At 34.4% G+C, this 17,411-nt stretch overlaps 1 protein-coding gene across 4 annotated transcripts; it reads left to right on the forward strand.

The window, feature by feature from the left end:
- The first annotated feature begins 1,216 nt into the window (after positions 1–1,216).
- Positions 1,217–5,097, forward strand: LOC6648262 (ubiquitin-conjugating enzyme E2 N). Of its 4 annotated transcripts, none has more exons than XM_047011269.1 (2): positions 1,217–1,235; positions 4,207–5,097. In XM_047011269.1, the coding sequence occupies exon 2, from the start codon at positions 4,256–4,258 to the stop codon at positions 4,709–4,711; it is 456 nt and encodes a 151-aa protein (XP_046867225.1). In that variant the 5' UTR covers positions 1,217–1,235; positions 4,207–4,255; the 3' UTR covers positions 4,712–5,097. The 4 variants fall into 4 exon arrangements, with proteins under 4 accessions (XP_046867225.1, XP_015032712.1, XP_015032713.1 ...); XM_015177226.3 differs by having other exon boundaries at positions 1,231–1,403; XM_015177227.3 differs by lacking the exon at positions 1,217–1,235 and adding an exon at positions 1,250–1,286.
- Positions 5,098–17,411: the final 12,314 nt, after the last annotated feature.

Genomic DNA, 17,411 nt, shown 5'->3' on the forward strand with positions numbered 1-17,411 from the left:
GTTGTTTATATTTTGGTTTCACTGCGGTTTTCTTTTTGATCCATCCATATGCCAATTGGTTATACATCCATACATATTTACATTTATACATACATATATGAACATATGTACATATGTATGTATTTTCTTTCAAATTCGACACAAATGTCTAATTGGATTTTTGTTTCTTTCTCTGCGAAAGTGGTCTAATTGTAAGAAGTTTCTTATTTCTCACTTTCTACAGTAGGAACTTCCCTTAACGAAAATACCCAATAAGAACCAACCAATGTGTCTTGAGACCCGCATAGTATGAATAGAATTTATGTTTCAAAGTTTCCTGAAAAACTTAAAATGCAAAGTTTTGAAAGGACACATGTCTCTACTCTTCCTTCTCTGAAGAAATTTAGAAGAACCTTTTACAAAGTCAATGTTCGATTCAATTGAATCGATTGGAAAGGCACAACTTTTACTTGTCACGTCAAAATTAATTAGCAAAGAAGGTAAAGTCATGGAAAACTATGAGAAAATACAAATAAGCACTAATGGTCTAGATTATAAGCCCAGTTGGTTGCTTTGAAGAAGATGTCCTGGGACAATCAGGAAGAGATTGCCCTATTAAGGGAGTTGATATATCCCCATACAATCACTGGGAAAACCTATCAAATTAAAAACATTCGTGGAAATTATTTGACATCTTTGTGATTGAAACCTACAGTAATATTTTGCGACTGAAAGATATATAACCAATTTATTACAGGGTATCTCAAAACCAGTCAAGCGATGTACATAAAAAAAACCATTTGGTAATTTCCTTCTTCCGAATTCCAATCTGACCAAGTCTAATTAGCAAATATTCTGTTTCCCGCCACAATTAAAAATTGTACTTCAACAGCTGGCGGACAAAAGTTGTTAGCTATATAACAGCCACACATAACATACTGTAAGGCTGACTGCTATGGCTGTCAGTTCATTTGACAGCTGCTTTGCTCTAGAGCTGTCAGCTAACCAGCACATTTTATATATGCAATTTAAATTATTTGAGAGCAAACTGACAACTATTAATTAATTATAAAAGAGAAATAAATAAACTGTTTAAAATAATTTACGTTAACAATATGTATTTGCTCAAATTGCTTAAAAATGTAGAAAAATGTTTTTAAAATTTCCTTGCGAGATGGTGGCAACTCTATGACTCGGAGATAGCGGCTCACATGGACGCAATACAGTGAAACATTAGTTACACACACATAGAAAAGGTTAAATTTTTTTTTGTTTCCAAGTGTGCTTCGATATTCATAAAATTTGTGGTAAATTTTCTGCTGCAAATAACAAAGATAAAAATTCAACAAAGAAGGCAAATTAAAGAAAACATCAAATTGTATAGGAAACTCATCTCAAATACGAGAAAAACAGTTTCTGCCTTGGTAAATTGTTTTGTGCACCCCAAAAAATACATACACACATGCATGCAATACATGTATGAGTGTATGTAGATTTTTCGCTTTTTTTTTTTTTTGCCATTTGCTTGTCTCAGTGTCAGTGCAGCAGCAGCAGCAAAAGCAACAACAATATTAGTAAAGAAAAACATATTTAGCAACCAAAATTAATTGCAAAATTGTTAAAATCTTCAAGTCAAGTGTGTCTGCGTGTGTGTGTGTGCATGTGTGTGTGTGTGGGTAAGCTTTATTATTTAAATTAAAACACATTAAGCGATCGTTGCAAAAGAAGGAAAAAAAAACTTTTTCTCTGTGATTCTCTCTCTCTTTCTCCTTCTCTGTCTTGATGGCAAAGCCGTCTTTTTTTCTTATGCTTTTTCCTTGTCTTTTTCGTGCGTGGCTGTGTAGGTGTGTGTGTGTGTGTGAATATTTTTGCGAATTTGTACATTTTCTTTTTTATTAGATTAATCATTAAAAGCTCTAGTTATTGATTTTTTTTTTGTGTTTGACATATGCGTGACAATTATTCCCCACCCCCACTTACACACACACACACACACACCTCCTTACCTACATCAATACTTTCGGTCATGTAGCGGCTTAAGTGTATATGTGAATGTGTGTGTGTGTGTGCGTGTGTCACTCAAAAAAATCGATAAATTTTAATACATATTTAACAAAAACAACGACAACAACAAATGAAAAGAAGGAACCCAACCAACACCTTCTCCGCCCTTTCAACAATTCATTTTATTTCAGATTATTCGTTTCATATTCTGCCTCCTGGAATTTGTTTTTGTTGTTTTGTTCTGGCAAATTCGTTCACCCTCACATACGCAAGCAGACGCTCACCCAGTGTTTGAGTGTGTGTGTGTGTGTGTGTGTCGGTGTGTGTTGGTGTGTCTGTTTGTGCGCATACAATGAGACCGGGCGTCACGTCGGCATATAATAATAATGCGTGAGCGTTTAAATATGTTTTTCGCGTCTCGTGCGTCATAAAGAAAACGCATTTTATTTGCATCCTCTTGTATACATATATTGACTGCATTATATCCTTGGATCGTCCTGTGACCTCCCAAAACAACACCAGTTTTGGGGGAAAATCGATTACATGCACATGCACATGCTTGCATGTTTCTGTTTCATGTTTAGAGCTTAACTCGAACAATTTTCTACGTCCTTGTGATCCGAAATGTACCAGTTCCATTGGTTCGTGTAATTTAATCATTTGTTGCGGTGGATTTGGAATATATCAAAGGATATTTATCGGTTTGTGTGATGGGGGAAAATCAATTTCCATTAAAACAGTTTGTCCTTATAAAGGTCATGAGAAGGATAAAGAAATTACTGGTTTCACATTCTTTGATAATTTATAATTTAAACTAACTTCAAATGATTTCTTTTGAAACATCTTCAAACTAATATTTTTGTAAACTTTTGTTTGAAAATTTGAAAAAGATCCAATTGAAAAATGATTAATAAATTAATTAATAATATATACTTTGAGCCATTATTGCAAGAGGTTATATCTATCTAAATTGATCCAAAACTTAATTGAAATGATTACAAAATTATGCAATTCTCAAGTTCAACGGATCCGAAGGACTCTTAAAATGGGATCTATATCTGCGCAGAAGAGTGTTCAGCTATAAAATAAGAATTTTCAAATGGAATTTTCAAAAAGTGGAGTCTAAGAGATTCAAACTCTCAGTCACTTCGTGGTCCAACTTTTGGCCGGTTCTATATTATACACATATCGAGAAAATATATTGAGGAGATGATCGGGAATTTTGACTTTGAAAAATTCATCAAATTTCGTCAGTTTGACGATTTATAAGATTTGTCTGACCATTTTAAAAACTCACTAGGACAGATTCATACAGTAAAGACACCCTCACTCCCCTACCTATTTACGTTCATGATATTATTAGATATTAAATCACTTAGAATCATAAATTGTAAACGCAATTCTAACGTAATAGACATCTAAAATTAACAAGCATTGTAATTAGACTTATACAAAGTCAGTTTTATGTAGGCAAACTATTTGTTAGATCGATGTGCAGTAAAATCCGGTTATAACGACGCTCAAGGGACCGACGATTTTTTTCGTTATATCGGGTGTACGTACTAACCGGAGGCCCTTTCATATAAGTTTGTATTGGGACCAACCAATCACTCATCGAACTTTAGTCGCTATAACCGGACGAACGTTATAAGCGGAATCGTTATAGCCAAATTCTACTGTATATCTAATGATATAAAACTAGATCAATTAATCAAATTAGTTTAAAAATAAGAGCCAAGTCTTAAAAGTCTCTTGGATGGACTTGTTCTAAGGGAAATACATTTAAAATGTGGTTCCAAATGGTCGCCTGGCCATGTATTTAATGACCATTTGAGTAGTTCAGGCAACTCTCTTACTTGGTTCTTTTTTTTTTTTTTTTTTTGTTGCATGCAGATGATGATGCTGCTGCTGCAAGTTGCAGGAGGCAAAACTTTCAATTGTGCTGCTATTCGATGCTGTTGTTGTTGTTGTTGCTTGCTATCTGTCTGTATATCTGGCTGTCACATGTGTGGCAAAAAAAGAAAGTGAATGCAAACAGACCAGACTAGAACCAAAAAAAAAAAAAACCATCCCAGATACAGACAGACACTCGGCAAAACTTTCCATTTTTGTTTGAGAGAATATTGTTGCTATTCCAATATAATTTTATTGTTATTGTATTTTATTTGTCGTTTTCTTTCTTTTAATTCCTATTATTATTTTTTGTTTGTTTGTCGTTTATAGAGAACACACAGTCATCGTCCCCCCTAAGATCCAGAGAGAAGAGAACACGATGTCGAGTCTGCCACGCCGCATCATCAAGGAGACGCAGCGCTTGATGCAGGAACCGGTGCCTGGTATTAATGCCATACCCGATGAGAATAATGCTAGATATTTCCATGTGATTGTTACCGGACCAAATGATTCGCCCTTTGAGGGTGGCGTATTTAAATTGGAACTCTTTTTACCCGAAGACTATCCAATGTCAGCACCAAAAGTTCGTTTCATAACAAAAATTTACCATCCAAATATTGATCGTTTGGGTCGCATTTGCCTTGATGTACTCAAAGATAAATGGAGTCCAGCTTTACAAATCCGAACGATCCTATTATCGATTCAAGCCTTGTTAAGTGCACCCAATCCCGATGATCCATTGGCCAATGATGTTGCCGAATTATGGAAAGTAAACGAGGCCGAAGCCATACGCAATGCCCGTGAATGGACCCAGAAGTATGCTGTCGAAGACTGAAGCAAAATAAACCACATGGAGCAAAACGAGTTGAGTTGAGTTGAGTTGAGGAGCAGCGACCACCAGTAGCAGAAGCAGTTGATAAACAGGATGTGGATGAGAATGAGGGGGAGAAGCAAAAGCGTTGACGTTGGCCCAGACATAGCGAAGTCAACTTCAGCTATGGGTGCATGTCTGGGTGGGCGTAATTTGGGGCATTGGGGAAGCATACTATAACAAGAAAAACAAAACAAAAAACAACAATTTTTTTTTTGTGTGTAATACAAATTTTTTTTTTTGTTCTCGGGCGGGCTTTTGCTCTTAACTTAAGTGTGGATTGAAAATAATGATAATGAAGAAAACAAAACAAAAAATTGTACTATTATAAATGCATACAAAACATATTTAGAGATCATATAAATACAGTCTATTGTGTATAAGTGCGAGAAACGATTTGAAACGATTTTCTCTGAAATATACTGCAAAGCAACTGCAAAAACAAATGAAAAAACAAAGCAAAACAAAAAAAAAAAAAACAAAACAAACACTAAAATAAAAAAACAACAAAAAAATATACACATATATTTGTGCACATTTTTATTATTTTTTTCTTTTAGTTAAATTTATTTATTGTATTTGGAAGAAAAAATGTTGTAAGTATTTTTCATGGACAAGCCAAAAACGAACCAAATTGCTTACATTTTCAGACATTATTGATTCCTGATCTGAAGGACTTGATCCTGAAATCCTTTACATCGATCATTTGTTGCGCTGAAATATCAGACGACTTCTATAATCGTTTGAGAACTTTTTTCGATCAATTTTGATTGAAAAAAAAAACAAAATTTTGGCATTTGATCATAGACAATGGTGAGTTATCGGTTATCGCTGATCCTGTTGCTGTTTATTTTCTAAAGAAACAGTGAAAAGAAAGAAAAAAGGGATTTTGGCATTTCATCGAATTGTTAGTTATCGGTGATCTTGTGGGGAAACCAGCAAGTTATATATACATAGACACATGTATTTTACTTATTGTATAATGATCTAATTCTATTAATTGGATTTCGGGCTAAACTTTAAAAGTTTCCTTCACTCGTAATCATTATTTATAGTTTCAGCTTTGAAATCGTTTATCTAATACTCCAGAGACGACTGATCCTCGAAGAAAGGGTAAAAAATAAATAAATTTCTTTTAGAACGATTTTCTTTTCAAAATTTCCGATTACCAATTTCAATATCAATATTTTTACCACTTTTGTTTGAATCAACATTTTTGGTTAATTTATTAACACAATTCTAATCAAATTCAAAATCTTCGTTTATTTATTGATTGATATGATAAAGATATTTTTTATTTATTTATTTACAATTTTAGATAAAGTAATTAATACTAGACCTAAAGGATAAAAAACAATGAGTACTAGCAACAAGGCCTTCGACTCGATAAAGAAATGAATCAAGAAACTTTGCAGAATATTACCACAATTTTTAGTTTATTTTTTTAATCTTTAAAAGATCATATCATGGTTCTAACTATAAGTAAGGCTTAAGTTCTGGACTTTTCCCGCAACAGAGAAGATATTTTCAATGGATGGTATTAAATGATAATTATAATAATGCATTTTTTATCCGATCTTTGTGGCAATCAAATTTCTATTGTATGGTAAAATGATTATCATATAGAGAAGTAAAAATGGGAAATCTTGATCTAACTATAACTCAAGATAAGAAAGGTGGATCCATATGCTAGATTACATTTTATAAATTCTTTTAAAGTTAATTAAATAATAAATGAAATAAAGCTTTTTACACACATAAATACGTACGTATAACTATATATATATATATATATATATTCAGTGGTGGATCTAGCTCATAAGTTTGCCGGAGAAATCGGACATTTTGGAGCGAAAATCGTTCTTGGATATCGAAATTTGACAAGGTAAAATCTCGTTTTTTCACAATAAGTTGATTAGTCACCTTGTGGGCGACAAAAAAAAGGGTGTTCTCTTTTCGGGTGTGTTAGGCTATAAAAATTGCATGCAAAGGACACCCGCCCACGGAGACACACACACACACACACACACACACACACACACACAGAGACACAGAGGCCACTTGTGAGGGAGGTGTATAAAGCGGAGGGGAGTTGAAACAAGGTTCGACTTTTGACTGCCCACAAGAAGCCCCACTTTGGTCCTTTCGTCTTTAACAGAGGAAATAGGAGCGAGAGATAGGAAAAAAAATTGATGAACGGAAGGGAGATAGAGAGAGAGAGAGAGAGAGAAAACGAGAGGAACAATAGGACAAGCAGAGAAAACATCCAATCAGGACAACAATTTTTTTGAAGGGGGCGCGGCCTTAACTAGTCATTTACTAAATGGTCAGTGCTGTTTAAAATTAAAAAAAAAAATGATTGATAATCTGGAAGATATTTAAAATTAGAAAATGAGTTCAAAATCTTTGGAACTTTATTAGATATTCTTTATAAATAGGTAGAAGATCAGAAATCCATACACAAACTTTCACATAAGTAAACATACAGTCTCTGCCACATAAATAGATTCATTTGCTAAATATTTTTCAATATTTTCAAACTTGCTACTATCTTTGGGTTAAAGATGAGTTTTAACATTAGGTTTCATTAGTTATCTAATTATCTAATTTAATTATCTAATAGTTTTTATTGATTTATGCATAAACTATAACTTGCAGTGGATAAACGTTATAAATAAATTGCATAACCTAACATTTCAACTCAACTGGCAACATAAACAAATGCTTGGCACACAATACAAAGTTCTTAAATTTGAGTAGATTATTGTGTATTAATAGTAATACAGTGGAAAGTCCCTAAAATGAAGGCACAGTGGTCCAAATAATAAGTTTAATATATTGAAATAGTTTTGGAATAATGATCTTGCTATATTGAAACCCAATTAAAATCAGCTTAGGCTAAGGAGCAAGTGAAATTGGATAAAAATTTGCCCCCAAAGGTATACATTGGTAAGTCAAGGAATTTATTTATATAAAACTTTAAAGATCTTCGGGATTGTAGCTAAAAAGTTGTCTATAACTTAGTTGTCTATAACTTAAAGAACATTCCCAAAATCGATATAGTTTCTAAACATTGAATTTTACGATATTCTATTGCATACTTTGGGGGGCGAAATCGATCATTTACTCTTCCTAGATTCATTACTGTTCTTGAAACTTGAATACATTTATATAGAAAACTCATTTATTTGGGAGTTTACTTTAGGGAAGTTTCACTGTACTTTGCACTTAAAATTCTGGATGACTAGTATTATTAACTGTATGAAATAAGTTAAGTATTTGAAGCAAAAATTATGTTAAGTGCCATTGTGCAAAGTTTGCCAATTATTGAGCATAGAGTTTTGAACATAGTCCGGTTGTGGTTAAGTTTAGTTTTGACCACTAACCGGTGTTTTTGGTGTGCATGGAAGGAGCAGGATGTTCGGTTCGGGGCACACTATGCTGTCCATGAATCTATGTATCTACATACATACATATGTGAATCCACAACACGGAATTTCGTTTAAAAGCTAATCGAAAGAGGCGTATTGGTAGTGCCTGAACCTCACTCTCTTCAAACGGGCAGGGGAGGAGAAAGAGAAAGAGGAGAAGGACTGACAATAACAACAACAACAACAACAATATCCTTCTATGCAATATCCGGAAGTACAGTCGACACCCAAAAAATAACAGCATTTACCAAAAACTCACACACAAAGGATGCGCCAGAGTGAGACAGACGAAGAGATAGAGATGAAAGATAGATAGTGTGTGTGTGTGTGTGTGTGTGTGTGATATCCCAACCAACCAGCCTAGACATGTCCATTTCGGTAAAGCGACGAGGACTAGGACGAGGACGGAGAGGAGAAGGCCGAGAGCGAGGACGACGGCGGCGGCTGCTGCCACTCGCATTCTGCAAAACATTAGCAAAAATATAAAAATAAACAAAACCCAACATGCATAAAACCAATTTCCATTAGGGCTCATACACACAACGACGCACACGCACACACACACACACATATGATGTCTCTGTATATGTATGGGTATATGTATGTACTATGCGGCGTATACGCGTTCATGCAACTATCTCTCGCTTTCTCTCTGTCTCTCGCACACAATCTTTGTTTTTTTTTTTGGTTTTTGTTGCTTTCTTTCTTTTCTTTTTGCTTACTCAGTCACTCATTCCTTAATTTCTGCTGTCCATTGCAGAGGCATCGAACAACGTTGCGGGACGGTTATAGCGAGTCGGACAAACGGTCGGATGAATGAACGAAAGGACGCACGTTCGGTCGGTCGGGTGGTCGGTGCGTCGGCCGTTGAAGATGGAGATGTATGAATGGGCATTCGTATATACATATATATGAAGAGTTTCCACTTACTGCACCCCTTCCACCCCCTCCACCCCATCCCTCTCGACCTCACCATGGTTACGGTTTTGTGGGCGACCTAGGGAGCAAATGTTTTTTGGTGGATTTCCCCACATGAAATCAGGGACGTAGGCAACAAAGAGAATGCAAGTGAAAGGTGGAATCGTAATGGCCATGCTATCATTGAACTTTCTTATCAAACGGTTCAACGATTAAAATATTGAAATACGGCGTAATAATTAGATAAAGACTTTTGTCACAGAAATACTCACAAAAATCATAGCCATAGCCATTTATCAAAGAATAATTCAAAAATCGGAACCGGAGGTTCTTTAAAAAAGAAGAGATGCAACTGTGATATGATATGTTTTTTATACTGAAGTTGATTATATTTAATAATATATATTTTTACATACCAAAATTATTAGCTAGATCCGCCACTGACTCAGAGTAACCAAAGTTTTCAATGGATTCGCCCTCTAAAGACCATAATATGTATTTTGAATAAAGTTTTTAAAAAATATATTTTTAAAAGAAATCAAGTCATATTTAATAATTTTAGACATAATACTAAAAACTTATATTAAATAATTACTTGACTTAGTTTTGTAATGGTTAATAGCTTCTTGCCTACAATCTTAAAATCATGAAGACAGTAATCAACATTTTTTCAATACTTATTTATTTTTTGAAAATTAAAATGACAATGGTCAACTTTTTCTAAAAATTAAGATGTTATTGCTAATTGTTTTTTTTCTCTGTTAAGTATTAAATTAAAATGTCTGTTCATAAGCAAAGTTGATCAATTTTCGTCATATATCTGACGCAAGTCCTTAAAAAATCCTTAATAATAATCTAAATCAAATGCTATCTAAATCTTCTTAAGGAAAATTCCGCTGGTTCTGAATTAATTCTTTAAAATAATATTTAGATCTTTCGCAAAGTTAGTAAAATCTTTCATAAAGAAATAAAAGCTAAACGAATTTAGGAGTTTCGTGTGAAAATTTGCCAAAATATTCATTTGTTTTTAATTGAGAGAAAGATAGGGAGTATGTTTAGTTAAGTCTTTTTAGCACATTGACTACAGTCTGTCTATAGAGAGAGAGAGAGAGAGAACTCTGGGGATGATAGGGTTCTCGAAAGTGGTGTAGAGGAGGGGTGATAGGGGAAATAGGTAGGCGGACAACTAAATCATTCGTACGAGTTCATGTTGTCGATCCTTGATTTCGTTCATTTGGGTAAAGTCCATGCACACACACACACACACACACACACAACACCACTTTACACTACGGGTGTGGACCACTCGACTCGACCTGTTGTCTGCCTTTCAGTATGTGTGTGTGTGTGTGTGTGTGTTGGTGTTGTCTGCCTACATATTCTAAAGTGGAGAGTCAGGCTCTAGCAGCAGCATATCCTTAATTGATATCGCAAAAACCAAGGCGAGGCGAGGCATTCGCACACAAAATGCTCCACCATGCAACACCCAAACCAGACCAGACCAGAGACACACACACACACACACACACACACACACACACCATCAGGGCATACTCTACTCTATTGCTCAGTGTTCCTAAAAACCTATTCCAATTCCTTTTATATACAAACGTATGTGGGCCCACTCCACCCCACTCTTTGGCTGGATGGATGGATGGATGGATGGATGAACGGATGTATGTATAGATGTATGTACACGCATCATGCAGGCGGCAAAGGCAACAAAAACGCAACGAGCATACTGCATGCGATAGGTCGGAAATTTTGTTCGCAATCAACCTCGCCCTCTTACCCCAGTTTGCCAGCAGTTTCGTGTCCACCTTTTCGTCCTTTTTGCCTTTCCGTCACTCGTCGTTGTCGTTGTCGTTGGGTCGCACCTGCAGCCCGTCAAATGCATGGTGGTACACACACACACACACACACACTTAGTCAGGGGTGTTGCAACGGTAAAATGGCGGCAATGGCAACGGCAACGGCAAACCCAGGCCTTGGGTTTGGCCTCTCTGTCCATTGGGGATACGTTATACGTTATATGGGCGCATGTCTGTCCTTGTCCCTATCTTAGTCCTTCTGTCCATCCATTTGCACTACGTGTCTGTGTGTAAAAGTGTGCGTGTGTGTGTCTGTGTAGGTCTGTTTTTTGGGGGGCTTTTCATTCTTCTCCTGTTTTTTTTTTCTTTTTCTTTTGGTCTTGCGTTTTCGACATTTTGTTCTTGTGCTCCAGAAGTTATACAAAGTTCATAGTTTTTTGTCCAATGCAACACAACAATACACATTGAAGCCAACTAATATATATAATGTATCTAGTTAAGTTGGAGAACGATGAGCAATTTATTTAGATACAACAATGTATCTATTAATTAGTTACAGATCTACAAGAAAAGTTTAAATAATTTCGAATATACTTTTTCTATAGAATATATAATATTTCACGTCGTTCGAATACAAAATTTGATCTGTTCGTTAATGTTTCAAAGTTTTAAATTAGAGTTTCTAATGGATTTCGCTGCATATTCTACAATTCGACATTATTCATGCATATATACTATATCATTAAGGGATCTAGTGAATATTTATTGCGTGGGATCCGATTAAAAGTTTATTATTTTTGGTTTAAAAAATTTAGTGATTTTCGAGAAAAGCATTTTTTCAGTATGACGATCGATTCAAATTTAACGACCACTTTTAAAACTTTTTAGTTGGTCATGATAAGAGCTGAAAAACGTAAAAATTATTTATTAGACCAATGTTTTGCCTATGGTAGATATATCCGGAATTGAGTCTAGGAAGAGTTAATTGGAATTCCATGTTATTTAAATTACTTTTTAAGTTTAAAGATTTGAAGAGTTCATCCTTCGATTTCGTATTATCCCTTATAACTAGGTTAGCCTAGGTTTAAGATAAGAAAACCATATTAGAAATATGTGTACGGAAAAGTCATAGGATCTGACTTATTTTCTTATGTTTTCCCTACATTCTTTCATTGGATGAACAATGATTCTTTATTCATAAATTCTTTATTGATACATGAATTCAGAAAGAATTCAAAGGCATGCCATGGCAGAAGGAGTTGTAATCCCAAGAATGACTTTTAAATGCAATTGTTTTGATGGCTAAGTTACGACTATACTTAAGGATATGCAAAGGATCTCACAAGGATTTGTTTCGCCATCTATGTGTGTGTCTCTTCTAGCTGTAGATGTACTTAATTTGCTGCCTCTTCTTCTAAAAAGCGATATTAACCATTTAAGACTGACTAATCTCACTTTTAAGATGCTTTTAAGAACTAGTCTAAGACGTTAGAAAACATTGCTATGCGACTCAAATAGAAGAGGAAATCAAAGGAAATAAGTAACAAATAAATTAACAGACGTCGATGGTTAAGATAGACTTAAAAATTGTCACTTTAATGAATTGTAATTCCCAATTAGTTTTAGCCTTGATGTTAGATGCTGTTAAAAGAGACAAAATGAGTTTCGCATTTAAAATTTTTCGAAAATGATGTTTCATTTGCATACAAAAAGTTAGTTTTGAGTATATATATATATTTTTATAACAAATAAAAAATATAATTCTCTGTTGTTGTTGTTGTTTTGTCAATTTACTGGACAGGTTGGGACACTGCAGTGTCAGTTCTGTCTGTGCGTTTTTACGGGCAACGTAGCAAAGGACGATGACGATGACGACGCCAACGCCAACGACGAGGATGACGATGAGAACGAGGATGACGATGACCGTCTACGAAAGACGCCTATATATGAAATGTATGTACATATGGATATATATATGTATGTATGTATAGTGGAAATGTACGTATGGCCACCTTTACCTAAACACGTCCTGGGTCCTGAGGCGGCAACCCTTCCCAAAAAAAATACCAGTACAAAAACGGGGATGTTAGAGCCAAATGTGTGTGTGTGTGTGTGTGTGTGTGTGTGTGTGTGTGGGTGAATGGTTGCGGGGGATCGTTGTTTTGTTGGGTTTTTGGGCAGAGACGGACAGACAGGCAGGCAGGCAGACAGACAGGCAGACAGACGGACAAGACGGCTTTGGTGCTTTTGGGCGAATTTTCAAGCAGAAAATCGATAAGTGCGCACGTACTGCAATACATATGTACATTCTACATTCTATGTATGTAAATATGTACATGCATATACATACATATGTATGTAAGTATGTATATTTTTCTGGCATGTACTTAACCTCGCATGTGGCCAACACAACATCATGCGTTGCTTCTGCTTTTCCTGGCTCTGCTGCTGCTGCTGCTGCACCAGGCCCAACTCTCTCGACTGACGACTCCCAACACTTGACTCCCAACTCTCGATGCCCAAACTCCAAGAATTTGGAATTTTCATTCTGGACGGCTCAAAATCCCTACGTGCGCTTTGCTGTTTCATCAATTATTTATTTCGGTTTTGTGCGACGATGAGGAGGAGAAGGAGAAGACTCGACTCGACTTGACTCTACTCGAGTTCTGTTCAGTTCAGTTGAGTTGAGTCGAATTGTTGTTGTTCTTGTTGTTGCCATTGTCGTTGTTTTTTGGCCTCACCAAAGGAAATGGCACAAAATTGAGAATAGACCAAGTAACTTGTGCTTATAAATATTTAAATGCTTTCCTATATAACATACATGGCCATCTATATATGTACATATATATCTACCTACCCAGACATTCTCTAACAATATATTTTGTGGGTTTCATCCATTGTTCATCTGCGAGAGTTTCAGAGCCGTAGAGAAAGAACATTTTTGTGCCTAACAAGAGGAAATCCCAAAATGCGGCAACCTTAAAATTTCTCTTCTATTTTTTTTTAGAGGATATTATAGTAATAATTTTGTCGAATTTTTAATGCGAATAAGTTTGGGAATATTGACAATGCTGTAGCTAATGCAAAAGCTTGGAAGTAAAATACGAAATAGGCTAAGAATAGATTCTTCAGGAATATGTTCCTAACAACTCAAATGGACAACTTTCGAATTTTTTTTTAGTGAATTAGCCTTGTAAACATTTTTCAAGCGACATGTATTAAAAGAAATTTCAAAATGAATATTATTTAGGGCAAAATAGCTTCAAATTCATTAGGTTTATCCTTTCGTTTAACTCAAATATCTAGCAAATGATCTTTGATGACCTTTAAAATCAAGCCCCAATTGGATGTACAATGATAGTGGCCCCCTCTCTACGCCCCTGCTCGACCATGAGTAAAGGTATAAGTAGTATTCACTGTGAGAATTTGCTTAGCATTAGCTTGCTTCCATTTTTAGAGACTTCTTTTTGTTTTGGTTAATAGCAAAAGCTTCGGGCAAATAATTGTTTTAAAATATATTTAAAAACTATTATTTTGAAATAGATTCGATTAGATAGATTCGTTCTATTTTCTTCTTTTGCATTGTAACACAATAAATAGTTAATAATAGTTAAAACAGTTAATAAAGAGGGTCAATATAACTTTTCGGGATTTTCTTATTTCAACTAAAAACCAATTACAATTATTTTATAGGATTGACCTCTATGTTAGTGGGTTTAAATAAGTTTTTTTTATTTTTGAACTCGTTCTTCAAATTTTTCAGCTGGGTTTCAACTAGAGAGTTGCATTCAAATCGACATTTGACACATTCAGTATTATAACAAACGGAATGAATCACACTGAACACTAAAGTGAATTGAGTAAATACAAGTACTCGAACTCAATCATTCGTTTAATGGCCGACTGAATCGAATGAATTGAGAACGCATGAAACTTTCAGATTTCATGGTCTCAACTCTGTTCCCAACTGGGTTCGATGGCTAAGACTGTTCTCAGCTGCCTTAAGCTTTCATTTTGAGCCGCTTTCAAGCACTTTTAACCGTCTTCAACTGCCTTTGACTACTTTCAACTGCTTTCAACCATTTTCAGCTGTTTTTTAACTTTGCTTTGGCAGTAATTCTACAGTTTATGTACTAAAATAATATCAATTTACATACTAAGCAATACCTAGATTTATTTTTTAAAACGTAATTTCCAAAAATTATCTTTTAACATTAAATAACGAGTAACTTTCGTTTCATTAATGTCCTTGACTATTTTTCCCAATTAACCCATGTTTTGCCTATTAAACAACGTTAACAGAAAGTATCTAGTCTTAAAAAATTAGTATACTAATCGATTTAGCTAAAAGAAGAAGCTTACTGAATACACACAGAGACAAATTTATGAATGGTTTATTCAAACAAACAAATCTTGGATCAAAAGTAGTTCGGTTTTTTTTTTTTTTTTTGGCCCACCCGTGTGGCAAGTACATTTTATACATTTGTTCACATTCAATTCGGATTGCCCATCATCAATAATAACGCAATGTGGCAAACAGAAACTGCCAGAATAAGTTGCCCAAAAATATTTATTTATGACTCTTTGTTTGGTATACTTTCAGTGGTTGTTGTCGTTGTTGTTGTTGTTCTTGTTCTTGCTGGCCAAAAGTCTCGTTCACCTGGCGTCTGATTTATGGCACATTAATATTTGCTACCAATAATTGGCTAAACCGGCACTCAATTTTATAGAAGAAGAAGGGGAAAACAGGGAAAAGGTCCTCAAAAGAATGACTTTTTTTTGGATCCATATCGAAACTTCCGTAAATTCTATATAAACCAATGAAGTTGAAACAAATATCTGAAATATAATGAGTTGAAATATTTGCACGAAAAGGTAGATCAAACTTAGAGTAAATCTTTAACTAGAAAAAAAAACAAACATCTAAAAATAAAGTTCCTTAATTCTAGTTAGAGTAAATGTTTAAAATCTTTTAATTTTCCATAAGTTCCTCAAGTATTGTAGATCAAAACCAAAATCGTACCCAAAAGGAAGAAATCAAAAGGGTTTGAAAAGTTAAAAAAGGTTTTTGAGGTTAACAGAAATCATTTAGGATCATTTCAATATCATACTTTAATTCCTTTTGTTATAAGGTGATGGAAAACTTTCCTAAATTTCCAAAAAGTTAATACGATTTGTACTATTGGTGGCAGTCAGTGGTAAAAAGTGAGTAGATGATTCAAAATGATTATAGCAATATGCATAGCTATAGAGAGACCTACTTGGTAACGTAAACATGGCTCCAATATGTACTACGACATGTATGAAATGTTTTTTTTTTTTTGTCAACTCCAAAACGTTGGGGCGTTGGGTCTCTTCTTAGTCACTCATTGACTTACTCACTCTTGGCCATGGCGCAAAATCTCATTAAGTTTTACATGCAACGGACTGACATGCAAACTGACATTGCAAGAGAGCTGCAAATTGTTGGAGTAGGGGCAGGAGGTGGAGGAGGAGGAGGAGGAGGATGAGAAGATTGAGGTGGAGGAGATGGAGGAGTACAAAGCAACTTGCCATTGCCATTAGTCGAGTCAAAACTCGGTTGCCAGGTGCGTGGCTAGGCGAGTCGAAGCGAAGCTGATTAGCATATTACTCCATGTAATTAGATAGTTTGTAATTAATTTTAATTGTACCTGCGCCTATCTTCTACATACCTATCAACCTATCTTACCTACATACAAAGACATGTGTCTTTACATTATATACAAACATCTCTTTGTATGGACATATGTTAGTACCTGTCTTATATGCAACTTGAGACTTCGAGACTTCGAGAATTAGTGTCAATTAGTGAAAATCTTGAAATATAATCACAACGTTTTATAGCTTATACTAACTCCTAGAAACAGAGATTGAACATATTGTAAAACTTGAACTGAACTCTGATGATTAAATGATTAATTTGGTGTTTCGGTCAATGTTTTCTAGAAATATTTTTATACAAATTCGAATTATACACATTAATAAATAAATAAATACTTAAAAGTTACTAGCAAATAAATAATTAAACTAAAAACTCAAAAGATTGAAGTAAAATAGTTTGCTTAAAACTAATCAGTTTTAGTTTTTAAATGGAAATTATAATACAACCTCTTTCCTGATATCTAATTGTAAGTAAATTCTAAAAAATATTAATTCATATTTTGCACTTTTTTGTATTATACTTTTTTTTAAATTAATATAGAGAAGGCCAACTAATCTCTTTTGTGATTATGACAGATATTAAATATGACTTTAAACTTACCATTTTTAATATTTACAATTGTATTGTATTAATTTTCTTTATTTTTGTGGCTTTTTATGGTCAATATTGTTGTAATGAGAAATTTGTGACTTAATAAACCTAGTTTAGAGGTAATTAATTTAGTCATATATTAATTTTTTTGAAGAAATATTTAATCAAAGAAGTTTTTAACACCTTAAATTATGATAATGAAACTTTAACTAAGCGTTTACACAAACTTT

Source organism: Drosophila willistoni (genome assembly GCF_018902025.1).
Source record: "Drosophila willistoni isolate 14030-0811.24 chromosome XL unlocalized genomic scaffold, UCI_dwil_1.1 Seg141, whole genome shotgun sequence".
In the NCBI taxonomy this organism is placed as follows: Eukaryota; Metazoa; Arthropoda; class Insecta; order Diptera; family Drosophilidae; genus Drosophila; species Drosophila willistoni.

Coding starts and splice junctions, on each gene's coding strand:
- LOC6648262 (XM_047011269.1), top strand. CDS start 4,256: ATGTCGAGTCTGCCACGCCGCATCATCAAGGAGACGCAGCGCTTGATG.